Source organism: Rissa tridactyla, chromosome 8 (assembly GCF_028500815.1).
Source record: "Rissa tridactyla isolate bRisTri1 chromosome 8, bRisTri1.patW.cur.20221130, whole genome shotgun sequence".
NCBI classification, from domain to species: Eukaryota; Metazoa; Chordata; class Aves; order Charadriiformes; family Laridae; genus Rissa; species Rissa tridactyla.
In genome coordinates this window covers 9,239,253-9,266,345 of record NC_071473.1, presented here as the reverse complement: position 1 = coordinate 9,266,345, position 27,093 = coordinate 9,239,253, and the positions used below count along the sequence as shown (strand labels likewise).

Genomic DNA, 27,093 nt, shown 5'->3' with positions numbered 1-27,093 from the left:
GACACAACATCTGAGAGTGGCTGGAATAGAAATGAGAACATCACTTGCCGAGATGGCACATGTTTTCATTAATATGTAATCTTGCACCTTATAATAGGATAGATAGCGGTTTCAGGATTGAGCCTCATATACAGTGGGTAGGCACAGTGAAAATTAATTTTTTTTTCATTATCTTGAATGGTAAACCCATCTGCCAGATACAGAGTGGTGCTGAACATTGCTTGCTCCATTTTTCTGTGAGGAAACTAATTAAAAGATTATAGCTTCTGTGTTTAATAGTTGTTCAAAATATATTGGTGGCACTGCTTGCCATTCAAATTTCATCATGTTGCAAGCAGCAAAGGGAAAGCATGCTGACACTTCTCTCTCTCTGGGATTCAGTTCATCTCATTTGCTTTCTAATCTGATCTCCCAGGATATCAAATGAGGACTTCTGTTTGTTAATGAATGCCCAGTGTTAAATGAAAGATAAATGAAACCCAATATCCAACAGTAATCAGGTTTACTTTGTGCAAGGCCCTTCTGGCAGTGTCCCAGAGAACTCATGTTTGATCTCCAAAGGAGAATTGACTTTTTCACTTGTGTATAAAAGAAGCAGTTTTGGTATACTTCAGTGTTTGAATTGACAAGTTATTGTTTCTGTGCAATATTTGTAAATAAAGTCCTCTTAACAAGGGTGCTGAGAAACACTTCCTGTTAACTGCATCCCATGCTGTCCAGCTGGGGTGGGAGTTTTCACCCACAGCAAACTTAGACTGATCTCTTTAAAACCAGCACCCTGGTATCTGATATACAGTTTTCCCCTTGCTACTAAGTGAGACTCTGACTTTATTTGCACTGTATTGCAGTGCTATCAAAAATTTGCTCTGTCCTAAAGACATGAGAATTAAACTCTACTTGGCATCTTCAAAGAAGAATTTTGCTTTAAATATTAATAGCTCAGCTTTGGTTCACAATTACAAATGAAGGAGTGGACTCATCTCTCAGATCTACCATCCTGACTTTTAAGCAACAGTTTCCCTATGTACCTTTAAGTTCCTTTTCCCCTTGAAGGTGAGGTTGCGGCGACAGAGGAGGGAGCTGCAACTGCAGAAACCTGAATGTGTGGAACCCATCTGATCAGTGGTTTTCCCCAGTTTCAGATAGTGTAAGCAAGCTGCTCAAGAAATTAGGTCCAAGACATACAAAGCCTGGGTGGACCATATTAGGAATGGTGATCTAGCGCTGAACATGCTTCCACAAGAATCCTCTCTGATTGAGAGGATTTAATTGCAGTCCCAATGAAAGTTAGCCCCAGCAGAGATTAAACTGTGCCCGTGAAATATTCACGTAAACTGGTTTACTTTCTGTGTCTTTGTGTTGACTCCTCATCAGTGAAGGCCAACTGCTGGCCTCATGAGGTGACTGTGTTGCATGTTGAGTGCTATTTATTTGCAAGAACTCTGAAGTAGAGACGTTAATATTTCATCTTAAATCTCTAACTGTGGATATTTAATTACACATTGCAGCTTGGCTAGCAAACAAGCCATCTGTCATGAACTGCACTTTTTAGCAAATAATTGTAAAGTGTAAGAGGTCCAATACTTTAAAATTGTCCGTCTCTCGTTGACTTGCATGACACGTGAGAGTTAGGAGATCTCCATTGTTCTTTCAGTGCTGTATTCTTCACTGCAGTGATGAATCTTCCTTCCATTCAAATGGGTGTTCCTTCATTTTTAAGTGTTCACCTTTTTTCCTCTGCTTACACAGGAAAGTAACTTATTAGCATTAACAAGTTGGGAACAAAGACTTTGGAAATCTGCTTTTGAAATGAAATATTAAAAAATTATCTTCCTTCTCTAATTGTGTAGGAAAAGGTTTCAGATTTTCAGAATTACTTCTGCTTTATCTGGCCCTTGCAGGAAGAAATTACTATTGTCCAGTAGTTTCACCAGCTGTACTGTTGTAACATGTGTGGGGTGGCTATGGGACCTAACGTAACTAAAATGTGAGTCATACCTGTGACTTTGTGTGTTAGGTGTGATATTTTTTTTACTGGAATTAAATTATGTCTTGATTTCTGTGTTTTCTACTGCTTGATAAGAAAAAAAAAAAGTCATGATCTGCCCCTTGGTGCCCCTTTGGGCATAGCCCTTAGCTTCAATTACTTCTTTTGAAGATCACTATAGAAATGTTCTGTGCAATGTTAGTTACATCCTTCTGGGAGCAGTTAATCTCCCTTGAAAACAGTAGGGCTGTCTTAGAGTAAATTGGAGAGCAACTGGTTGCAAACCTGTTGCAGATTTTGTTAGGAAAGAATAGTTTTATATCTTGATCTGTTTGCCATGGCACATATACCTTTCTAAATGAGACAGGTTTTTTGTTATAAAGGCATTATTTAAGCAAAATTGACAATATTTTAAGAACCCATGACACCTGATCCCAGTAAAACTAGGACTTAAATTGGATTTATGGTCACACACAATGAGCCATTCATACTGAATTCTTTACTTTTATTTTTTGATCCAGCTCAGTGTTCATGTAAGATGATTCATTCTTCTGGTGAGTTCTTTCCAAGAAGGATTCCCCAGAATCCTCAGAATTTTGCTCTTTCTCAGTACTATTAAAGTTCTTCTTTCTCTTTTATTGCAGTCTCTTTTTGGCTGACATCCTCTTTCATTCCTCCTGAAGGATCCTATTAAAAGAGGAAATGCAAGAGCAAAGATGCCTATACTGATGTTCACAAAGATAATTGTCCTAGTAATTCTTTACTTCCAAAAAAAATTTTAAGATCATATGAAATGCAGATTTTCATCTTTTTGACCAAGGAACTTGAAGGCCTGTTAATGAGGTCAGAAATAGTGCAGCTGTTGCTAAAATTCATTTTGTTTTCAAACCTTTACACTGGTTTATGGCAAAGCTTCGGTGAGGCTCTCTGTGAAGGTTTAAGAATAACTTGGAAAACTGTGTTTGGTAAGCTGACAGGCATAAGACAGTCTTTCCTAGGCAATCTCAAAAGAAACTACCTTCTTATTTATCTTGTTTGTGTGTTTGTGAATGCCCTGACGTGAGGATGAAGAGTTACTCCAGCAGGGGACTTCTCATCAAGCACTGTACTGCAAATGGTGTAATACTGCAGTCTTCTGGGAAAATCTGGTGGATGTCACATAAGGACAGAGAATGTGAACAGATGAGAATATGCCAATTACTTGCCCCTTTTGCTACCCAGAGCATTTTTGAATGGTATTTCCTAAACTGGCTTTTTACTTATCTTTAATAAAGCATGAAGAAGAGATGACAGAATATATGCAGTTCTAACACTGTATGTCAAAGACCATGTGTGGAACTCAACAGATCTGCTTCAAGTATATCATAAAGAACATGCAACAGAGGCAGACACCAAACGTAGGCTTTGGGTATTGGAAAACAGAGTTGTGCAATGACTGGGCAGAGCTTGGATGTCTGATCTTTCATGGCAGATTTCTGTGTCCTAGTATTAGTATAGTCATCTCTCCCATCTGTAACCACCTATTTGAGCAGCAAATTCAGGAGCAAATCAAAGCCTCTGGTGGAAATAAGTCTGAAAACTCAAAACTGTTTATCCGCCCACAGACAGTTTCCCTACTAGTTGAAAAGAGTGTTAATGACAACTATTGCTACTGTGTGCATTTATTTCACTTCCAGGCAGAATGGGCCTATGATTCTTGTACTGGGTAGGCAGCGCCTCTGTCTTTATGTCAGTTTTTTCTGTTGCTTGGAGCTGTGTGGAACTTGATCATGTTCATTTACAGGATGTCTTTTTGCAGTGAGGTGTCTGGGATTATTAAATAACAGGCTGATCTGGGACAGCGAATGCTTATCTCGTCTGATTTACAGTGAAGGAGAAAGGGTTGAGGAATCATACAGTAATCATAACCAGATTGTTCAGAGAAGGGACAGTGTCTACTCTTAGTTGTGCCCTTGCTTTAGGAAGAAGAGAAGCCACACTAAATGTAGCAGGATGAGATGGGCAATGCGTATTTGAACCACTCCAGGCATAGCTGAAACTAACTTAGCTGGGGCTTCTTTTTTCCAGCTAAAAGCCTGTCAAAGTTTTGCTTACACCTGTCCAGGTGCAGGTTCCTTTCTGCCATGCAGTACTTACAACCAGAGTGTTAAGGTAGTGACTCAGTGATAATATCAGCAGTGAGAGAATAGGTTTTTGTGTGATGAAAACAAGGATTTGAGTTGGTGTGTGCCTGCCGGGCAGTGGTGTATGAGTGCAGCTAGCATGGTCATGCCAAGCTAGTCAGCTTGAAACAAGTTAAGAACTGTCAAGAACTGCCAGAGCATTGACATGAGCAGTGGCTGAAGGCCATACACATTCAGGTATGCCTATACAAGGTGAGCATGCCTTGAATTGCACAGCAGACCAGTCAGTAGCTGGATCAAATACCTACCTTCTCTCCTGGTTCTGCTTTTGTCTTGCTTTGCTCTTCTAAGAATTCAGAAAATGCCTGCAAGGTATACTCCCCAGCATAGACCACCTCCTGAAAAGAGTTGTAAGGTTAATACTTAACTCTATACACCCAGTGCTGGAAATAACAGCATAATCACCTGGGGGATTTCAGTTCTTTAGACTTAACAAACTCTAGACTCTTGTGCTCAGTTTAGAAAGTGAGAGCAGAGGCACAGCAGGTTCCAGCATCATCTGAAACTCAAGTGTAAAGAAGAAATAGATGTATATTCCCAAGAAGAAGAGGATTTGTATAAAAAGCATAACCATTATTGTATACTAGTCTGGGATCCCGCCAACTACTGACATCAGTGTCTTTTCTGTGTTTAACAATAAACGCTTGCAAGATACTCTAAGAACAGAGTCTTTTAAGTGTCCAGCCGTGATATTCAAAGCTGTCTAAAGATTTTGATGGAAATTCAAATTATGAAAAAGTTTTGAAATACACAATCCAGAAGTACCAGCTGTTGCACGGCTTAAATGTTCAGTAAGAACAGGAGGAAGATGCGCAGTGACATGAATTTTCTTATTCTTCACCTTAAATTGAGGGTTTAGTGAGGATTTTCTCCTGAGGAAGTTTAATGGAAGAAGCACTTTCAGTTTAGAACTTTAAAATTTTCTGTGTAGCTCTAGGCACCATACTGTATTTTAAAGATTTCCCTTGCTCCTCCCACCCAAAATACCCTTGCTTTCTGGAAGTATAAAAGGATCTAGCGTGAGTCTTTTAACAAAAATTTGTAGAAGCTCTTGTGCATGACATTGGGAACTGTCTGCTGTTACCTGAGTATATTTAGAAATAGGCAGATGAGCATTCTCACTTGGGTTAAGCTGACTTACTCCCACTGAGACTAATAATGCTGTGTTTGATTTCAAAGGGCTGTAAACAAAACACCTCAATTCTCTGATGAATTCACTAAAAGTATACACAGGTTTGGTATTTCCATTCAGTAAGGTATTGGAATAAAAAGTGTGGTAACCTTGAAGTTTTTTTGTTTGTTTGTTTTTAATGTTTGCAAGTTTAGATTTCTTGAGAAATATTATTTGATTCCTCCAGAGGCGATTAATATCCTTAGATGAGTCTTGATTTTTATCGACTCTGATGATGGCTGGAACAGCAATTTTTCAGAGCCTGAAGACCTGTAAAGTCAGAGAAGCAGCTGATCCCTGCATTGGTTATGGAGGGTATGTGTCAACACTTCTTCAGAGTAATCAGTGCATGAGAGTATGTAAATGTTATTTTTCTCACTTCATCCATAGAAACAAATAAAATAATCTTAAAATCCATCTGAAAGACTGCAGGTTTTTCTCTTAAATTTGTAGTGGATGACACAGCAGATGAGTTGTTCATAAGCTTCACAGATGGAGCTCAGATGATGCCTGGTCACTCCCTCCTCCACGTAATTCATCAGATTCACACTCTTGTTCCTGCAGCTCTGACTGTAGCTGTTCGCCAGCACAGAAACACTGGTAAGCTTGGGCACATGCTTAAATGCTCAGCTATAGATCTAGGTCTCTTAGCTCATCCAGCTCCACTGAACTCCAGTTAACCTGAAGAGGCTCCAGATTTAAAAATCTTGTCATGCATCTATTTTTGCATCCACTGAAAGTAAGAGGGTGGCTTGTCATTTACTTCAGGAAAAGCTGAAACTGTTCTTAAAGAGACTAAAGAGTGACAACCCACTGGAAAGTAGGTGGTTCATAGCCTGGAGACCTAGCAGATACTTCTGTTTGGAGGAGCGTAGTATCTAATATGATCTCATCAGATGAGAGTGCTTGGAAGGGACTGCATAGTAATGTGTTCTGCCCATGGCTTTGCCTTTAAGGAGATGTAAGGGTGTCTGTGGTCGCCTGAGAACATGACAACCCAGTTCTAGAAAACAGCTTTCAGTCATGTTATGTTAGCCATGTTTCCCTCCGTTTATCAGGAGCAGGTTCAGACATCTTGTTCATTTTGATGTGCTTTCTGGAGTCTTCTGATAGTTACTTCATCTTTAGAGTTCCTACTGCTTCTGCACTAGTGTTCAATTTATCTTTAGTCCTTAAACAATGTGAAGGATTGGTAGAGGTAATTGGAAAGTTCATATGTTTGTGTTTTTAACAGCAGCAAAATACTGAAGGCTGGAAATGATGTCTGTGTGAAATCAGGGTTGCACCAGGTGTTGTTATTGGACTGTATATGTTTCCTGTTACTCTTTTTCTTAATTCTGAACATACTAGTTTCTCTTCATCTCCAAGCCCCTTCTATTGCTCTTTTCATGGCCAGAATAAGGGAGCAGGGATCATAATTTTGGAGCAGTGCCTATACAGTGAAAAACACAGTAGATATTCTGAGCCTTGGCATGTTGTGATATTACATTTGTATCCTGTGCTCTGACTTTGGTTAACCTCTAGAAAAGGACAAGTGGGAGAATTCCCAGTATAACTTCTGGTGGGATAGGAAATGACTGAGAGCTGTTGCAGTGACTGTGTATTAACAGCTTGAGTGTGTCTCAGATATTTGTGATCGTCTGTAGTGAGTAAAGATGTCTGTGGCCAGCTGTTCATATAGTGCTCTAAGAAAGAAGGCCAGAACACTTGCAAAACTGTAAACATCTACAGGACACCTGCACTGGTGGTCAAGTATAAGTTAAAATCTCTGAAGTTGAGAGAACTAGTATAAAAACGTGGTACACCAGGACGAACTTGAGATCTCAAATACTCTTTAATTTCAGAGTATTTGTGAGTATGAAGCAATCCCTTAATAGTTAATGAAAGTTATTACTGATATTTTTTGACAAACTAACATTTATTATGAGCATTTAATGGGTTTCTGCTCTTCTGCGTAAAGACTAAACATGGTGTGAGTGTGCAGGACTGCAGTTCAATTCATTAGAAGCTGTGCATGCACATCTGAGAGGAAAATCTCTCCCTCAAAGATTAAATGAAGACGTGAGCAAATGTCTTAAAATTTAATTTAAGTTTAGGACTAAGAAGAAAAATGAAAAGCTTAGTAATGCCTTAATTATAACAACATCTTAGAATTTCCTTTTTCTTCAGAGATATCTTCTTTTCAATTAAATTATCTACGTAGATGGAGGAATGTAACTACTTAATATTGTTCTTTGCTTCCTCTTTCAGCAACATTTTCTGATTGTTGCGTAACATAGCTGATGCATTGGGTAACCTATTGTAAAGATAATTTGTCTTGACAACAAATATTTATTCCCAATTGAAGCTGTGATAATGTAATGAAGTAAAATTACTGGCATAAGTGTATAAAACAAAGTTTGGGGATTTGGGTTTTGTGAAAATGTAGAGGATGTAACAAGAGTAGTACCAGCATTTTAGAGGCTATAGTCATACCCGCACCAGAAACAACCGGCACAAGGTAGTTCTGTGACAGCACATCTCTTGTTACGGTTTGGAGTAAAAAGGCACTCCAGTGATTAGGAGGTATCTGTTGAGACTGTTGCTAGAACCCAACAGGCAGATTGGAGGTTGTTAAACAGCAGAATGAAAGGATGTAATGACTTGTAGATCCAAGTCGGTAAATGATACATGGGCTCTTGACACAGTCTCAAACGTAGGAGAAGACAAAGAAGGGTTTCTCCTCTAATTCAGGTTCTTGATGGCAATGAATACAATGTTGAGTAGATAACGACCAAAACTTTTGTGCTTAAAGGATTTCTTTCTCACCATGACATGCACGTGTGCACACACACACCCCCACCCTCCCCCTGGGTGTGCAGCTGTATCTCCACATTCTTCCCTGATGGCTTCTCACCTGGTAATCTGGTCCAGCAGGAAAGAGTCTGAAGAACGGATAGCGATCTAATCCAACAGACAAGATGTCGTTTGCTGTGACATCTATCTTCGCAATGATTATGTCTTTGCGACTTTCATATTGCTCTCCTAGCTTATCCCAGATTGGCAGGAGTTTTCTGCAGTCATAGGACCAAGGGGCATCTGCAAATTTAAAAAGAAAAGAATACAGTCTGGCAGAAGAGCATGTGCTGCTGCAATCACGGGGACCCATTTAGTCCTTAAAGCAAACAGGATTTTGGATTTCAGTTGTGGTCAGTCTCTACCTGAAAGCATTCACCCTTCATGAATTTCATGAGTTTTCATTTAGTGATAACCAGCTATTCAGGAATGCATTTCTGGTAGCAGTGCTGCCTTAGCTCTGTTTAGCCTTTTATGACTATAACAAATATGCAACACTTGTCACGTGACTTTGCTGAAGAGGTATGCCAGATACCCAAGTAAGTCTAGCATCATTCCCATGGTGAAATACTTGCCAGAAGCACAAAATGCTTTCTGCGTACTAAAATTAACTGTGTTCATAAACTAAGCTACATTTACACTAAAAGGAGGAGTTTGAGGTATGGTGGTGTTTTGACTCTGAGCACTGCCCTCATACAGGTTAGCAAAAAGGCAAACTGCTGAGAACTTAGTATCCCCTTAAATACCATACAACACAGTCGCAATCCTTCAGTCATGAGAAAAGTGCTCATACTCGGTTTAGATGGAATTAAAATTTCTGGGGCACTTTCCTGAATACACTACATCCCATTTACCAGCCTTTAGATCAGTTTGTGGATGACACTGACATGTAAAAATGACTTGTGTGAATTAAATGGCTGCAGCCAACAAGCAGGATTGCAGGAACATGCTGCCTTTAAGAATTTCTGGAATTCAGGGCAGTACAGCTAGTTGTATTTACGTTAATGCTGCATGTTTGGTCTACTGAAGTAACTAAGGCACAAACTGATCCCTGCTGGCTGGTACAGGGATAGGGCAGTGGTTTCTTGCTGAGAAAAGTCAAGGAGGAAAGCCACTTCCATTGCAGACAGAGGAGGAAAAAAGAAGTTATGATTTGCTAAACTGCAGCTTCTCTCTGGGATTTAATCCTAGAGCATTATAACCAGACAGCCTCACTGAACGCTCCCTCTGTCCTTGGAAGATTCATACTATATAGCATGCTGTAATGTTCCATTGTACAACATGACGTTCTAGTGTCATTTTGTCTTTCAACACTGAGATCTGATATGGCCTTGACAAATATTTACTTAAGGGATCCAGTGTTACTCAGTGCAACCCTAAGTCAGCAAAGGTATCAAAATGTTTCCTTAGATATGACACAAATTTTTCTTCAATGCTTTCATTGGACAACAAAAATTCATTAAGTTTGACAAAGATTATTTTGGTATGTAAGCATGAACTTTCATTTTTCACTTCCAATTGATCATGTTAAAGCAACTTAAAATCTGAATACGACGGTAACACTTACAAAACATAACAAACACAGTCATGGTCTTATTGAAGACAATCCTGTTGAAGTTCTTCCCAACAAGCACTTTGACAGGCATCTTGTCCCAGTCCTCTGGAATTTCTTCACTAGAAAGATGTAGCTAAGCAGAAACAAAAATAGTGCTGTGAAAGTGCAGGGAGCATCAAGAAATGTACTTCATCTCATGTTAAAGTGAGACCAACGGACTGTTTCTCTACCTAATGTGCACTATTACTGTATGTTATTTTTTATATCTCTCCATCCTAGTCAGCCTTCGTGTGCTACCACCTTCTCTCCCTTCAGCAAGGAGCTGAGGTCTTGCACCCCTGCATAGCTGGTAGTTGGAATTACTTGTCCCTCCCTTCGATACAGACTCCATCGTAGATGGTCTGAAAATGACCCTTTTGAACATGTTTGCATTCAGTTGTCCTGAGTTCTTGTAGCCCAATCTTCAGAAGCTAGAATACTGAAAAACTTACCTATTGTGGTCTCTCAAAAGTGATGTAAAACACACGAGAAAATGTGCATTGCTGCTTAAATCTCTGCTTTCACCACCAGTCACAGTCCCCACATGACTCCTACAATGTATGGTGTATTAGCTGGCAATTTCTTTTCTTCTACACCACAGTGCGGTAGTAGAAAGGCAGACATTCCCCGTGGCAGCTGTTCCCTCGTGGGAGTGCGCCACTCAAGCAGATCTTGGTGGAGGAGACATCCCCACCTCTTCTGTCCTGCCCGCCTCTGACATTGAAATTGGAATCTCCTCAAATCTTTTAAATTCTGCCTGCTGTAAGACTGATTATTTCATCTTTTCTCCTTATAATGGAAACAAAAGTAAATCACCCTGAAGTGCACTGAAAAAGCAAAACACTTTAATATTTTCATTTCCTGTGAGTGTGGAGGATGATGCTTCGTTATGGCAATAAATACTGTATTTAGCATTGGGAATGATCTCCCCTGTGAAAATTCACTCTGCTAAACTCGCTTACAACAAGTACCAAATCTTATTCTACCCGAAATTGTCAATTTTCTATTTACTGGACTTCTCTGCAACCTCAGAATATGTTGCAATCATTGTTTGCATCTCTTCCCAGCTAAGGGAGTGGAATATCTCCATTATAATATTAGAAAGATTGAGACCTAGGGATGTTTTAAACCACTAAAATACATCAGCTGAAATCAACTATGATATTGGGCCATAAATGATTTATCCAGTTTTTACATAGGAAAACTGGAGAACTTTGTAGTTCATCTCAGTTGTTAAATACAGAGGAATGCTCTGTCAACAACTGTAGATGAATGCGTCAGCATGATCAGAATAGCACACTGTTCTAATTTAAAAAGGGACATTTTGCAACTTTGTTAGTGCTTTAGATGGTGTAGTAGAGGTGCATCTCATTAGTAATGGACATACCTTTGCTCTTCCATTTAGGTAGCTCTGGCAAAATTCTTTTAGGTTCTCCACAGTCACCTCATCTGCAGGCATTTTGTACTTTGCATCACTTGTTAGATTTAGGATTCTCACGGCGGGAACGTCAACCTCCCTGATGCGAAAATACTCAAAAACTCGTCCATTCCTTGTTTCATTAGTATCCACCAAGATAAACATTATCTGATAATAAAGAGAGACATGCATCTGGTTTCCAGCTTTGGTTTAGCTATTTCAGAGAAATAGCTCACGGAGCTTGGCAGTGGGTTAGGATCTAAACTTAAATGCAAGTAACTGTGTAGAATCATTTTTTGGTCTCAGTCCAACAACCAGTAGCTCTGTAGACTTTTATCATACCTTGGTCCTAGTTAATAACAAATGCTAAAGCTAAATGCCAACGCTAAAAAATAGAGCTTTTTCCTCTGTCCTTTAACAGTGGTTTGCTGTCACCTATTTTAGTACCACTTCTAAATTACCCCTCAAAATTCTTATTGCTCTTCCTAATAAATCTTAAGAGGGCAAAAGAGCTGAAGCAACTGTAATCAGTATGTCTTTAACGATACTAATGTGTGATACTTTATTACAAGATGACTTGCCATTCTTCAGTGTCTCATGTACTCAGAGCAGGAGTAGCACCACAGTGACTGACAATGGAAAACTGAAATACTTCTACGTGTGACTGCCTATACCTATTTATATACATGCAAACACATGTGCTGCAACCAAAGCTATGCAGATGCCTTGCAGTATTTCTCAGGTTTTGTATCTGGTTCCAGCTCTTGGTTCAGGCAGTACCTTGTGATTGTCATGGCATTTCCTGGTGGTGGCAGAAATTGCCAGAACCTTGCTAAAACTATCTTTGGTTGGAAATTGCTCCTAGAAAGTAATATTTTAAAATCAGAAATACGTTTATTGGGAGCAGGTGGAATTAGTGTTGGTTTGTGTGTTCTTTGCGTTTTAAAGAATCATTTTCAAGTGAAGTTTATTTTTCAGCTTGTATCCTTAACAAATTCAAAGGAAAGTTACTGAAACTGTTTTTAAATGGTTTGGTAGACTTAGAAGGTGGACTGACAGCAGTGTGCTTTTGACAGTAACATCGATGAGTGTTTTTCCATTGATCTTTTGTCATTCATATTTGCAAAGCAGGATTCAGCATTACAAACCTTTCCTCTAAATTCCGCAGCAGCAGACTTGTAGTTATCATAAATTGCATTGAATGTCTCTGAGTTCGTTGGGGTGAACAGCAGGATATGATTTTCAACAGGGACATCAAAAATCTTCACAGATGTCTGAAAAACAAAAGAGTCAACATCTGTTCCACTCTTTGTAAGCAGAACAGTGATTCAGAGGCTCAGAGTATCAGTATCATTCAGTTCTGCTATTGCAAATTTTACTTTTAAGGCTGGGTTCCTAATCATTTCCACAACCATTGGATTTTTTTCACTATTGTAAAGAAGACAGTGAGAAAAATCAGCAGGTGCTGAGTGTTTTCTCTGTTCCAGAAAAAAACTCATCGTTATTCGTAGATTTTTACAGTCAGAAGGGACAGTTATGATCTTCTAGTCTGACCTCCTTTATAACACACTGAAGAATAAATGCTAAAGATGTGCTGAAAGTAAAAGGCAATGTTACCCAAGGAGGTCCAGCTGCAGGAGCTAGACCTGATTGGGGTACTTCCTTCACTTCTGGGTGGCATCAGCAGCTTACATCTCCTTCCCTGCACAGAGCTGCCCTTTTTCTCATGCCCCACACCGTGATTAGAGGCAATGGGGTGTCCCCCAGACAAGCAGGTATTTCCATGTCTTTCCCTTCCTATCTGCACAACCAACAGTTATTGCTGGTTTCTTTCTTCCTTGTCTTGGCTGAGAGGACCTGGTTGCTGCATGGGAGCAGAAGGGTTGGAGCTATGATAGGGACTAACCTTCCAATATCCAACCCCACCTAGTTTGCTGCAGAAGCAGCCCAGGCCTTTGTGTTGGCTTCACATGAGGGAGCATGTTCAGGCAAGTTCACTGGCCTGTTGTTCCCCATCTTCTCCAAGAAACATCTTCCCTCTAAGAGGGAAGCATCCATTGGCCTGGATTAGACCAAGAGCTGCCTGTTGGGTTCTGCTGGTGTTTCTGGATGTGTCCTAGTCAAACAAGAAAAACAAAGTTCTCAAACACTAAGGAGCAGAATAGCTCCCTAGGTCTCTTTCTGCATGGATTCCTGTCTTTCCTGTCTGTCTTCTGTGGCTTTCATTAGTACAGAGAAATACACATACCTCAAGATTATATTCAGTGACCAAATCCAAGGTAAAGGTTTTGATCAGCCTCGTTAGATCTAGTTTGTTCTGTCTGCCATCTTCAAGCACTTCATTATGCACAGGTTTTCCCTTGGACAAATAGTGAAGTTAGTGACGTTGTTGTCTTTATGAAGTATAGGAGCAAAAAGACTGTCTTTACTCTAAAAGGTTGTTCTCAGCTTTGCTTTTTTATGATCCTCAGTAACTGATATTCCATAACTTGTAAAATAAATGTCAAAGCTAGATTATAGAATGAGATTATAGCTAAAATTCGAGGTGCAGTTGACAGTTTTAATTTGCTCAGTAATCTTAACATACTGAAAGATCTTTTCTATGTCTATACGCACTATCTGTGACATACGCTTACTCAGGATGTCCTTGGTCTGACTACTTCATAGCCTAAACATTGGTGCTACTTCTGTGTAGTTTTGTTCTTCTTGTTGGCCACTTCTCTGCTGTGGATTGTCCTGGCCAAAAGCAACACAAAGGAAGAGAGGTGAACATCTGTGAAACTCACTGAATGTGGCAGCACGTGTTGATTAGAATATGGGTTGGAAAATAAAGCCATTTTATCCAGATCCTTAACTATAAATTAGGAACCTGAACGTAGGCAGCCAGATTGAAAATATCAATTGTCCAGAGGTTGCTGTTTGCTTCCTCCTTGTCTCTCTTGTCTGTAAATGCAGTATTTTTTTGTGTTAAGCTGTTTGAATTTCAATTAGGAAATTATTTAACTTGAAAAACTCACAGACTGCCTTTCCATAGCCCAAAGCTGCCACGGCAGCTCACTGCACCTTACCTGCTAGGCTTGCATTCCTACCTTCTTAAACACAACAACAGTGTTCTTTTGGATGCTGTAGTTAGCACAGACGTCCTCGCTGGCTGTCATCCCGAAAGACATCTCTGGCACATCTCTTGCTGTCTCACAGAAAACTTCCATGCTGTCATTGTGAAGTTCCTAGTCCCAGAAAGAGTATTTATCAAGACTGTGTCCTGCATCCCAATAGAATATGTAGGAGTGAGAGCTACAGGTGAGGCAGGCCCCTAAAGGCTTGTGAGGTAGAGAAGAGAGTGTAATTGTAAAGTGGGTATAGCTTGCCATGATTGCCTGCAAGGGGAGATCTTCACAAGACGTGAGATCCTAGGAGTGCTGCGACACCACCAATGTGTTCACCTTTCCAGCTACTGTTGGCTGGGCTGGGGCAATATGGATGGCATATGGCCACTATGTCCTTCCTGCGCTAGCCTCATTTGCCTTGCACTCCCCTGCCATTTCCACACTCTGCAAAGACTTCTGCAGATGGGAAAGGATCGTGCCAACAGCTGCTCCCCTGCTGCAGCTCGTCTGCAGTCAGCAGGATGTGATGGATTAGAGAGGAGGGCTCTCTGCTTGCAAGAGGACCTGACTGATGCGTTTGGTGCTTTGACTGAGTGCTTTTCAAGTCAGGGACCTTGACTCCTACGTCTGTCAAATAGTCACTGTGCTGTCCACCCTCAAACTAATAGTAAATAAGCATGATGAAAGGCAACAGCGCTTCCGGATTTGATTTAATCAGACAATTATTTCATGCCAGATGAATAGTAATTTATATGCTGAGACCTCCCAACACATCCTGGCACTCACATTTGTGACCAATCTCTGACTAATAGAAGATCAAATACAGCTCTTTATTTACTTGGACACTATTTTGTTGGCCTCCACCCATTAGATTTCTGACATGCCCTAGCTCGTGCTCATCTATTGTCATTTCAGCCCCCAAGTGAAATCATGGAGTCCAGTCAAACACATCTGCAGGCAATATCTGCTACAGCATGGTTCAGGGAACTCTCCAGCATCACAGCAATAGCAAGGGCTTGTCAATCTGGCCCAGCACTGGAAAACTGCCTTCCTTCTGCAAGCAGCAGACTGCAAGCAGATTGTTGCAAAGCAAAATTCTGGGCACTGAGCATTTTTACAGTTTGTCCTATTATGCTGTATGTGTTCTCCAGCTCTATTACTATGGGGTATTTTGGTAATTAATCCTGTTTTCCACATCCATAAAACTTGGTCTATCTACTGTAGCCAGCACATTTGGGACCTTATCAGTTCAGGTATGAGTCCAGACACCATGCTTTTAAGTGGGCAGAGAGATACCACAATAAAAGTGTCTTCAGTTAGAGAAAATCATTGATTGAATGTTTCAGGTATTAAAGATTTCAAGGACGCATTGAAAAAGCAGGAGAAAACTATTCCTATTTTACTGAATTCTGACTATATACCTTGACAGCTGAAATTTATTTTGCACAATTTGACTATTACTCGGCATCATTCAGGCCCAAATTCTAAGAACCTTCATCAGCTCTGGAAGCTGGTAGGAATTTGTTTGAGAAAGGACTATGCAAGTTAGATCATACACAGTGTAATATTTTATGACTTCCTATCCATGCAGATTTCTTAGCTGGCAGGAACTAAAACCAGCAGTTAGTGTGATATTCATGGAGCTGTGCTCTGCCCCCCTGAGTTTCACTGAAGTTGTTTAAATCATCAAATGGTAAGATGAAGAAAAGGCACTCCAGTATATTAGACAATATTTACTGCTTTTTTATGGACTTAAGCAGGGAGAGTACATTCCTTCACCAGAACAGCCTGCAACTACTCATGTATATGATTTTACACCATGTTTGAATAGAAATGCAGCAATCAGGTGACCCTAGAGTTTTAGATCAGTTATAACTCTGGGCAGGGATTTTGCATTTGGAGACTCCAGTAGCAGTATAACCCACACCAGCAATAGGTTAAGTCTCTCCAAAGAAAAGGGTGGAGTTAAGTAAGGATAAGTAGATAAAGAGTTCTGCCCTCTTCCCACCAGCCATCAAATTTGGGATGGTTTGGCAGAAGCCCTTTCTCTGAGGATACAGGAAAGTCTGCTGTGACCAGGGCTGTGCAAACACTGCTGTAGCATCATGCTCTCGGAAGCTGCTCTCAGACTGGTACGTCTCTGTGCCTGGGTACCTGTTCAGGAAAAGTGCTGTGGTGTGAGATGTTCTTACGTCTGCCTGGGCTGCTTATCCAGAGTGTGAAAATGTAGATAGAAATAAATAAAAAAAAAATGCAGAGAAAATTGAGGGCCTGGGTTTTTCAGGCGAGTTCTAGGTCTTTTGGATGTGTGGGACTTGGTGGCGATGGCAAGTAGTATATCCCAAAGTCGGAACAGAAACCAGCCTTTTGAATCTTCTAGTGAATTACCTTAAAAAAGCCAATCACTGCCAAATTGTTAGCATGTATGATGGCTTCAGCCTGATCAGTAGAGTTGATTAATACAGTGCTAGGTCCTGTTCTTCTTTTCACCCATGTAATAAAGGCTGAGGCCTGTCTGACTCCTATGAAAGGAAAAGAGAGTTAAAATGATCGTCAAAATGAATGACAGACATTTCTGTGCAATCAAGACAGAGGCAGTGGAGGTGCAGAAGGATGCTGAATACAAATAGACTTGGGCTCCTTAGGACTGAGGTCAAAGCTGATTCTAAGCAGGCCTGGGGCATCCAAATTCAACCTCAGGTTCTAGTCACCATTTAAACTGTTGCTGACTCTAGAAGATCAATGATGGATCAGTATTGTGTTTTCTGGGACCCCTGCAAATGGTTGTACGTCTAATAAACTGCTTAATCACAGATAGAAATAAAGATGAGGAAACTCTGACAAGTAAAAAACCTGTTCTGCAAGGTTTCATGTGTCCCAAAATCACAGTAAGCTGTAAAGAGCTATCGACCTGAGGTTTAATCCAAAATGACTTCAAACCAATTGCAGATTTTATTGTACTGTCTGTTCAATTAAATTAGGTGTCAAAATCTTTCCTCCAGTGCTGCAGAAGGGATCTGATAGGCACAGAGACATGTTAAAATTCCTCTGTGGTGCTGCAGCTTCACTTTTCAGTTTAGGTGTAAGAAACAAAGCTGGAGTGTCAAAGTTATCTTTTAATTCTGGATCGTTCCATCTTTTGGGTTACAAATTACTGCTACCAGTTTTACTGAGATTACAGGCAGTCTGTTTATTTGGTAAATTCTCTTCAAGCTTTCAACAGTTTTAGAAATCTCGAATACATTTTCTAGCTATCGTGTTTTCAGAGGAATTGGAGCCACAAATTGATCTCAGGAGATGAAAATCTCAGCCATAAAGGAGCCCTTTCATCTTTGTATGACATCCTTGTTGGACCAGAGCAAAAGTCCAGCAAAGGGTTAATGAAAATTGTATATGAAAAAGAAAAGGTCTGTATGTTGAGAAGTGCTAGAGTCAAGATGTACAGTACAAGCAGATTATCAAAGATGCAAGTCTTGGTGCTGTACATTTTGGAAATATGACAAGATCAAAATTGAGTCAGACCATTTTACTGCCATCAAGTCATTTTGCAGTAGGCTGCACTGCAACTAGTTTAAAATATTATTTTTTTAAGGTGAAGCTGGCAGGCATCTCCTCTGGAGCGTATGGGCTGGAGAGCAAAGCACAGAGCAGTATCTAGTGGCCACACATTGCCTGACTTCTGCTGTCTAAATGCAGAATTGAGCTCATGCAGATTATGTCGGTGATACCATCCCTCAGCATATTTTTCATGTAGTTAGTCTTTCTATCGGGTTGATTTAAACAGCCTGTGCAGCTTCTTTTTACTGGCCAAATTCTGGCCTTGGGGTTGTAAATGATGATTTTACAAAGCCTAGGACTTGGCTTGCATGCTATGTCCAGTGCCAGGACAACCATTCAAAAGTTCCCTCTTCCATAATGTTTGAGTTAATTTCTTGATTTAGCAAGGTCTGCAGTTTCTTTTGTGGTATGAAGTATGCCAAGTTCTGTATGAGAAGTCATTGGGTAGTCCCTGTGCATTTTCAGTTGCCAGTTCTCAATGGTTTAAGTCATACTCGATACGTGAGATTTTACTACTTGTTGTACATAAGTATTTACCAGTGAACATAATGTAATTTAAGTCATTTTTGGTGGTACGTGTGCTCTGAACAGTTGATGCTGTCTTATACAAATCAAAGAGCAGAAGCCAGTTTCCTAAATTCTTCTGTCTTGCTAGTAAGTGCGTCTTAAATAGCAGCTCTCTGCTGAAGGGTAACTATGTGTATGTTGTGTTATGATACTCTATTCACCGGTTCTCCCAAGTATACCTGTCAAATAGGTTTACCAGTTTAAAAGAGGTTTTCTTGTCAATGCTATAGATTTAATCAGAGACTGAAGGTAGGTGCTTTTGCTGTCATGTATCAGCACCTCTAATAAAAGTTCAGTGTGGCAAATCACGCTTTCAGTGGTATTTGTGCAGAAGCTGCTGTTTGCACAAGTCTAGATGATGGGAACTTTGTAAGAAATTCAATAGCGAGGAAGAGCAAGTTACTAAAAATACTGAAGATCAGCTTTCAGCAGTGGCAGCCACAGGGGGCTCAGCAGTTAAAGTCAGAGCACTTGGTTGTGTACCGGCTCAGAAGGCAGACTTTAGGTTCCTGCTTTTGTTGGTTGTATTAAACTTGTGACTTAATTGTATCTGCTTAGAGTACTCTAACGGATGCTTGGCCAATTCATGCAATTTTTTTCAACTCTGTAAAAGTTCATCATTTTAGGAAAAAAAAAAAATTAAATGTCTTTCTTGTTAATACATTCAGTGAAAGACTAACTCTAATAAGGCCTGGATTTCCCAGGATTGCTCAAGTCAGTGCTATTCCAATATTGTTGTCTTTGCTTAGTAACTTTTTATCAAAGATTTCAAATTATTCCATGTTTTTTCTGAGCCACATATGAGCTCCCTCTGATGGCTAAATTGCAAAATTCTTTGCTTTGGTTTAGGAAGTATACGTGTATACTTAGCGTGAACTTAGTGATTCACAAGTATTGCTCCAACCTAATTCTGTAGGGGCGCTGCCTATGGGAATCGCAGTGAACTAGAAGTGCAAACAGAGCAGGTTTGGGACCAAATTCTTGTTTGGCATAAGTAATTTATTTATGTTTATTGTAGTAAATGGGAGTAAGTCATCTTGTTGAGGTGGTTCTCTGTACTTGATGGAATTAGGCTAGCAATGAATTTGGCTGTGTGAGCTAAACATACAGTTCAGTTATACACTTGGAAGATGAATGCAAATCCAAGTTCTTGCATTGGTACAGAGGTAATTGTATGTTTAAAACTACGGGCAAAACCAGTTTGCTACCTTGCATATTCTTTATCTGAGCATCTGTATTTTTCTTCTCAGCAGCATAATAGATGAGTACATCCTATCATTACATATCATTATCTTATCAACGCATAGGACAGTTTACCTTTGCAGTCTATGGGATCTTCCCTGCTGCCATCCACAAAAAATTTCACAGTAGGAAACTCTCGAATATTAAATTCTTTTCTCAAATCCTGTTGGTGTGTGACATCAATTTTTCCAAATTGGATTCTTGGAGCTTCCTTTTTAAGCTGTCGAGCAGCCTTGGCAAATTCTTCAGACAAATTCTGAGATGACTGAGATAAAGAAACATCTGGAAAGGGTCAAACAAAAGAGAATGGGTTATATAGGCCACAGCGGGAAGCTTTCTGGTGGAGGTTGTTGTGTCAAGTAGTAGCTGGAGGGGTTGAATAAGATCTTTTATGACAAATAAATAAATAAATGAGAAATGTATCTTTACTTTTTTATTCTTTGTGTTGATTCTGATTGTTTACTACTCCACGTGTCCTTGGGCCAGTCACAGTAAAAAAAACTAGTAGCGTTGCAATAGTCTTCTGTTGGGAAGAAATTACATGGAATTAACAGTAGTTTGACTGCCTGACTATTCTGGGTATAAGTTAAAGGGAGGTCAAGGGTAGTTAGATTTTACTCGCTTTCGGAATCTTTGATAAGATACCATTTTTGAAAGCACTTCACTGAGGCAAACCTTAGTAATGCAGAAACTACTTTTCCAGATAAGATACAGAGGAAGGAGGGAGAGTGACAGACTATGGTCTTTTAGACGCTGACAGTGTATTTCTGTGTGCTGTGCTGTGTGCCAGCCCTTCTCTCACTCAAATGGCAGTTGTGCGTTTGGAGGAAGGAGAAGGGCCATCCTAACCTGGGCCCTGGAGTTATAAGTTATATTAACATGAAAAAAGGTTAAGAGAAAGAAACTAGTCACACATCGCTGCTCTGTATTCAAAGTCAAATAAGAGGTAAAGGCCTGGAGCTTTACAGTTTTGTAACTTGGGTTGAAAAGAAAATGAATTTGACTTTCTTTTGATAAAATTGAGATACCCTACCTTGTTAGATTTGGGTTTTTTAATTACAAAGAACAAAACGTTTTTATTTAGATTCTGCACAGGAAATTTTTTGTTTCATCTATATACTTTTCAGATAGGAACAGACGAAAAACATCCAGTTAATCTTGTTTACATACATTTGTGTTCTTGTGTATATGTGTGTGTGCATACATCTATACTTACACAAGCACACACACATATGCACCAAAGCATAAATCTAACAAAGTAACCATCCATCTTTTTTCTTTCACAAAATTACAAACGCACTTCTCTGCAGCCTAGTTGTTGAAGACATTGCCCACAATAATTGTGACCAAATGTGAATGAACATTTCTGTATCAGATATGAAAGATAAAACCACTAATCTGGCTCAGTGCTCAGTTGCATTTCTTGTATTATTCATCATTATCCTTGTTCTGTATCCCAACCATCAATCACTTTCTTCCACCTAACTGCTACAGAGAGGAGTGTGAAGGGCAGCATTAAATTATGTTATTTTCTCAAAATATTAACATGATAGGCCCTTCCAGATTCTTCCCATCTTGGCTTAGGCTCACAGAAACCCTGGCACTGGAACAGCTGCTCCAGCTGCTAACATGCCAAAGGTGGGGTCTTGTTAGTAGAACAAAACTTAGTGTTTATTCAGAGGGCACTCAGATACAATGGTGATGAATAGAAGGTACTTCTCTAAATAAAGTAAATAAGCCTTAAGGCATCAGTCCAAAGCAAATTGTGTTCTAATTGCCTGTAGAATTATTGTTTCATCAAATAAATTTATTTTGATGTTACAGAGAGATTTGATCCTAACTTCAGTTTCCTTTTTCCTAATTATAAAAATGGTCTTAGGAACACTTTCCCCAACAAGTTTGTAATGTGTTATCTCCAAGCACAAAAAAACCTCGGAGTAGCATCTCCAATTGTATCTCGATATGCTCTAGATGTAACTGCAGAAAAGCATTTTATCTATTAGAAGTTCTGACCTGTCAATATAAGAAATAGCATGTCTACCCTATAAAAATACTGCTGCTTCTAGGGACAGTGTGTTTTGAGCCTTTATGAAATATCTTTGCTTAAAATGATTGCAAAGACATATGGACTTTTAAATAAAACATGAGGTACCTGCTAAGCAATTTGAGGGCTGATACACAATGACTGCATGTGGCAGGGTTAGTCCAGGACAGGTAGACCAAGTTATTGGGCTTTCCAAGAGGAAGGGCGTATTGCTCTGGGCAGAGTGCTGTTGGAATAAGGAGCGGGAAGCCACATAGCCATTAGGGATCCGGCACCTTCTAGCTAATTCTTCGAGCTGAGGGAACTGGAGTTGTTCAGCCTGGAGAAAAGGAGGCTGAGGGGAGACCTTATTGCTCTCTACAACTACCTGAAAGGAGGTTGTAGCGAGGTGAGGGTCAGTCTCTTCTCCCAAGTAACAGGCACTAGGACAAGAGGAAACGGCCTCAAGTTGTGCCAGGGGAGGTTTAGATTGGATATTAGGAAAAATTTCTTCACCAAAAGGGTTGTCAAGCATTGGAACAGGCTGCCCAGGGAAGTGGTTGAGTTGCTACCCCTGGAAGCATTTAAAAGACCTGTAGATGTGATGCTGAGGGACGCAGTTTAGTGGTAACTTGGCAGTGCTGGGTTAATGGTTGGACGTGGTGGTCTTAAAGGTCTCTTCCAGCCAAAACGGTTCTATGATTCTAATTCCAAGGCAGTGTTTCACACCAGAGGCAATTTAAATATAAGGACTTTTTCCTAATAACCTAAGGTTGCACAGCTGGTTTACCACAACTGGGAATTTGGAAGATCAAATGCTTATTGCACTGTGAAATGGGACTCTCTCGGGAAGGGGCAGAAGAAATTGTTGGTGAAGTCCAACCACGGATGCTGAAGCCACTTTAGAAGCTTTCCAAATATACAGGGAATAATAAGCTTTATGGACATTATACATGTATGTAGATTGTCAGGGGATTTTGTTATACATTTTTCTTTGAAATGTTTCAATTCCAAACAGATATTTTAAGAATGATCTCTTATCACTGGATGACCTGGATAGGCAGAGTTGCAGGTAACTAGTAATATAACTGGCATGCTTAGATAATGAGAGTTGGTAGAGTTGTTAGCTCTTGGCTGGAGATGGGAAAAGTGTGTGACTCCATCCCATAAAAAGTAATCACTGCACTCAGAGATCAGGAGAAGTCCCAGTACCATTAACCTGATAACTGCAAGACAGAAGTTCAGTGAGTGAACAGCCTTTTTCATCAGACAGATAAAAACTGTTTCCTTGACTACCCAGAAAGCATGTGGAAACATCCATCACGCACCTTTCCACTGCTTTCCTGAGTGATTAGACTCCTCTTCAGCTTTCCATCAATTCCTTTTCATTCCACTCATTCTCTGTTTGCCTCCCAGGTGCTTTATTTTTCAAGTTGTTTGAGTATTGCAGGAAATCATCACTCCTTTTATTTGGAGCCTTTTCTTGAGTTTTGTTTTGTTTCCTCTGTCTTAGATTTTTGTTTTTATTGACATAGATCATTTTAGGCGTTGGGGTGAGGAAGCAGCTGCTGAGGCTAACACAGTATTACTGTCTCCGGGCTTGAGGAGAGCTGAGTGCCAGAAGAGTATGAGGGCAGACACAGATGAGAAGTAACAAGAGTTGGTGGCAACATCACCAGGGAAGACATGTGTGGGTGATAGGATGCCTGTGTAAACCAGTGTGCTGTGCCACAGCTGCCAGAAGCGAGAGGCCCTTCAAAGGCTGTCAGCTCAGGAACAGCATTGTATTAACAATGGGAGAATGTCTTCATTATCAGTAGCTTCAGTTGTGTTGTAAATAAAAAGAAGGATAATTTAAGGGTTTGTTGAGATTTGTGGTTTGGACTTGTCTTTTGGAAATATCACTGAATTCCCTCCCACCATGTGTCACTACTGTTTTGTGAAGTATCCTTTTCAGAACAGATGTGAACTTCCAAAGGAGCGTCTTAACAGATTGCCACTATTTGATCATGGGTACAGAAGATCCTGAAAATAAATTATCCGGTGTCTGAGAACAACTCAAGCTCTTTGCCTCAGATATGGGAAGTATTAAAAAGAGCCACAGAATTATGAGAGTTAAAAGCACCTGTGTGGTGTCCTCTTGAATTTCTACTCTTTCTTTTCTTTTTGATAACAATTGAGCTGCAACCAGTCACCTTTTTAAATCACTTGCAGGGGGCAGACTGTAGCACCTTTTCTGCAGCCACTTTGCTCGGACAGTATTGGTATGTTGTGTTTGTGAGGAGAAGGTTCCACACTGAAGAACGGCATCGCATTTTTCAGCACCTTCCCTGGTGACTAAAGTTTCCCTTATTTTAGGAACTGCTGTAAGAATGCCTCCCTCTAAGGGTCATGTGGAGCAAATCTTATATACATCCTCATTCCCCAAAGGAAGGGTGTTGGGTGTGGGAGGATTGCCACATTTTCCGTTTCATAAGCTATAATAAGGTCTATGTATTTGAGGGTTTAAAATGCATTTTTATATTTTACCTGTCTCATATGTCAGCAACTCAAATTTTGTTGGTTTTGCTTTCCATGAACAACACGCAAACTAGGTTAATGTGAAGTTGCACGTACATTGAAAGCAAAGCCTTACAAACTAAAAGAGAATGCAGATTTTTTTAATCAGACCAATTTTTACAGCTTAAGCTGTCTTGTTCTATGTAATGTAAAACATTTTGTGAGAAAACAGCCCTGTCTCTCTGAAGAACTTACAGCGTGACTGCTTAAGGATCAAGAACAAGGTGGGTATCATCACATGTCATCATCTCTGCCTTACAGAGTCACAGGGTATTTTGCTCAAAGCCACACCAAATGGATATGGCAAAAGTGGGACGAGAACCAGAAATCTTGTACTTTGAGACTCTTTCTCTTGAGCACATCAATAACCTGAGTAAGCTGCTACTTTTTTTTCATAGTGCAGCTTACTGAACTAAAATAGATTGAAATGTGGACAGAGAAAATTTTTGATGATACATAAGCGTGTTTAATGACCCTAAAGCATTCTTGAAGTAAGTATACATGAAAGCATGATGAGTTCCTCCTCCTTTAGCTAATTGCTGGTGGCCTCCAGTTTCATTCTGCAGTCTATATTGATGGCCTAGTGGTTGCTGCAGTCATTGTGAATATGCCTGTTGTCATGCTATAAATACTGATTTCCTTGATGTTAGTTGCATGGTCAGAAAGTTCCACTTCTCATCCTCTGAGTAGGCTGCTTTTACAGTTTCACTACAGATATATAATTTTTGCTGTAGAAGACTCTTGAGATGAAGGATGGATTCATGTTTAACATATCAGAATGGAAGGGTGTTAATCTTGCTGCAATTGCAAACTTTCTTGTGTGACCTTGAATTCTCCTATTCTATTATAGAGTGAGATACAGCCCATCATCTCCTGTGCTGACCTCTGTATTTTTAAACTGAGCTAAGCTAATGTTTGCAGTTTGCAGTTCACTTGAGATCTTCTGCTATGAAAACACTGAGGATTATTCTACAATTTGGATCCTTGGTGTTTGTTCTACAGTTTGGATCCTTATTCAAAGCATTCAAGCATGCGTAAGAGACACTTAGATAAGGGACCCACGCTAATCAGTAAGTCTCTGCAGCAGGCAACTAGAACATCATCTAGCGAGTGACTCTTGTAGCTGTCCAGCAACGTGTTTCCACTGCCCTGCTGATTTTTACACACATACTTTGCAAACAATTTAAGTGACTCATTTCAGAATAATTACTCCTAAAGGACTGTCACAGATTTCTGATGAAGCGTACAGGAATGGGGCACCCACATTCCACTGTCTTTCATATTGCACTAGGTTCCTGTGGGAAGCTCAGTTGTAAGAAATACCTGTACTGGGTGGTTTTGAACTTTTTGCATTCACCTCCTGTGTTGAGGAGACTGCTGTATGCTGAAATCAGATCTTAGCACAGGAGTGAGTATGCTTTGGATGTTGACTTCATGAGTGAACTGACCATCTGATCTATATAATTGATTTTAAATCAGTCATGCCTCCCCTGCTTCCTAGAAATCCCCCTTTTTATGAACTGTGTGTATACATGGGCAGCAATTTCTTGGTTTTTTTCAATAACATCACCTTCAGCTTTTGTGCTGAAGAGGAGATGTTTGTCTTTAAGAGTAATCCCCATCTTGCCTATTAAATGTCATTATCTCAGCATAGATTCTCAGTCACAGGCTGCAGGAATCCTACAGCTGACCTAATGTCTCACTGGATATACAAATGTTCTGCTAGAAAAAGTAAACGTCACTTTTTGATAAATGAGAGTGCACTTGGCACACAAAGCAGCAGCGAAAGGTCTCCACCGCTTGTGTGCTTATACTTAGGTTACCCTATGTTTATCTAGGAACTGAAAACTTTTCACTGGAAAGGACAGGAGCAAGCATTCTCAGAGATCTGGGAAGTCAAATGTGCACTGGGATCTGGACCTTTTCCTGGATTCTTCTGTAGATGGGAGAAAGTGGTGTTAGCATGTGCTCTGCACCCATTTTGTGTTTCCACTAGCCTAGTTAAAGGATTACAGAACTGGAGCTGTAAGGGACTTGGAGAGGTCATTGGTCTGGCTTAAGGACAGTTAAACCATATCTCAACCAATTTTGACAGCTGTTTGACTAATCTGGCTTTAAATAATGCCATGAATGGAGATACCAGAGTTACCCAAGACACGTTCCTCCAGTGCATCATTAGCCTTCCAGTTAAATGGTGGTCTTTATCCTGACCATAATGTGTCTGCTGTGTTTAAACCCATTATATTGCCAGTGAAAATAAAGAGCAGTTCAGTACCTGCTTCTTTGCAGAAACAGTGTACTTGGGTACATTTAAGATGTCTCAGTCACAAGATGGTCAGTTGCTGATGTGGGATGATGGACTATATTTTACCCCTGGGCTGGAGCATGTTGTGGGCTGTTTCTGCCTCTCTGGCCTGGGAAAGCCCTAAACATGAATGGTCTTCACCGTACTGTTTGGGGGATCTGAGGACTATTCTTGCACAGAGAGATATGAAGTAGTTGCAGTGTCCTTTGAAAACCATTCTGACAACAGAAAGTTGGAAAGGTTTATGAAAGGCTTTTGAAGAGAAATTAAATAGGAGATGCTTTTTTTCTGTGTTCAGGCAGTTTACTGTGTTGAAGCAGTTGCTTTCCTTGGGAAAACTAGAGTAAGCTAATACATGACTTCAGCTGGTTGCAGTTTGTGGTAGTGTGCAGCAGTGCTTGTAGTGCTTGTGCTTATAAGTGTACAAAGTTCATCCTCCCTGTGGTGAGTATTTTTGTCAGGGTGCTTGGGATTTTTTTCTTTGGTTCCCCCCCCCACCAAAGCAACAGTATTCTGCAATGAAAGTCAACACAGGGACTTATATT

General features: G+C 40.1%; 1 protein-coding gene across 2 annotated transcripts in view; it reads right to left on the bottom strand.

The window, feature by feature from the left end:
- Nucleotides 1-2,514: 2,514 nt before the first annotated feature.
- The window catches only part of PDILT (protein disulfide isomerase like, testis expressed), a 28,247-nt gene continuing 3,668 nt past the window's right edge, over nt 2,515-27,093 (bottom strand). Inside the window, exons 2-11 of one of the 2 annotated variants that reach the window (XM_054210980.1) lie at nt 19,737-19,943; nt 16,683-16,816; nt 14,277-14,414; nt 13,436-13,546; nt 12,336-12,461; nt 11,158-11,355; nt 9,744-9,864; nt 8,238-8,419; nt 4,419-4,508; nt 2,515-2,674 (exon numbers count right to left, since the gene is read on the bottom strand). In XM_054210980.1, the coding sequence (XP_054066955.1) occupies nt 2,603-2,674; nt 4,419-4,508; nt 8,238-8,419; nt 9,744-9,864; nt 11,158-11,355; nt 12,336-12,461; nt 13,436-13,546; nt 14,277-14,414; nt 16,683-16,816; nt 19,737-19,943 (1,379 nt within the window). In that variant the 3' untranslated portion in view covers nt 2,515-2,602. The remainder of the gene's footprint in view (nt 2,675-4,418; nt 4,509-8,237; nt 8,420-9,743; nt 9,865-11,157; nt 11,356-12,335; nt 12,462-13,435; nt 13,547-14,276; nt 14,415-16,682; nt 16,817-19,736; nt 19,944-27,093) is intronic. The other variant, XM_054210981.1, reaches the window with a different exon arrangement.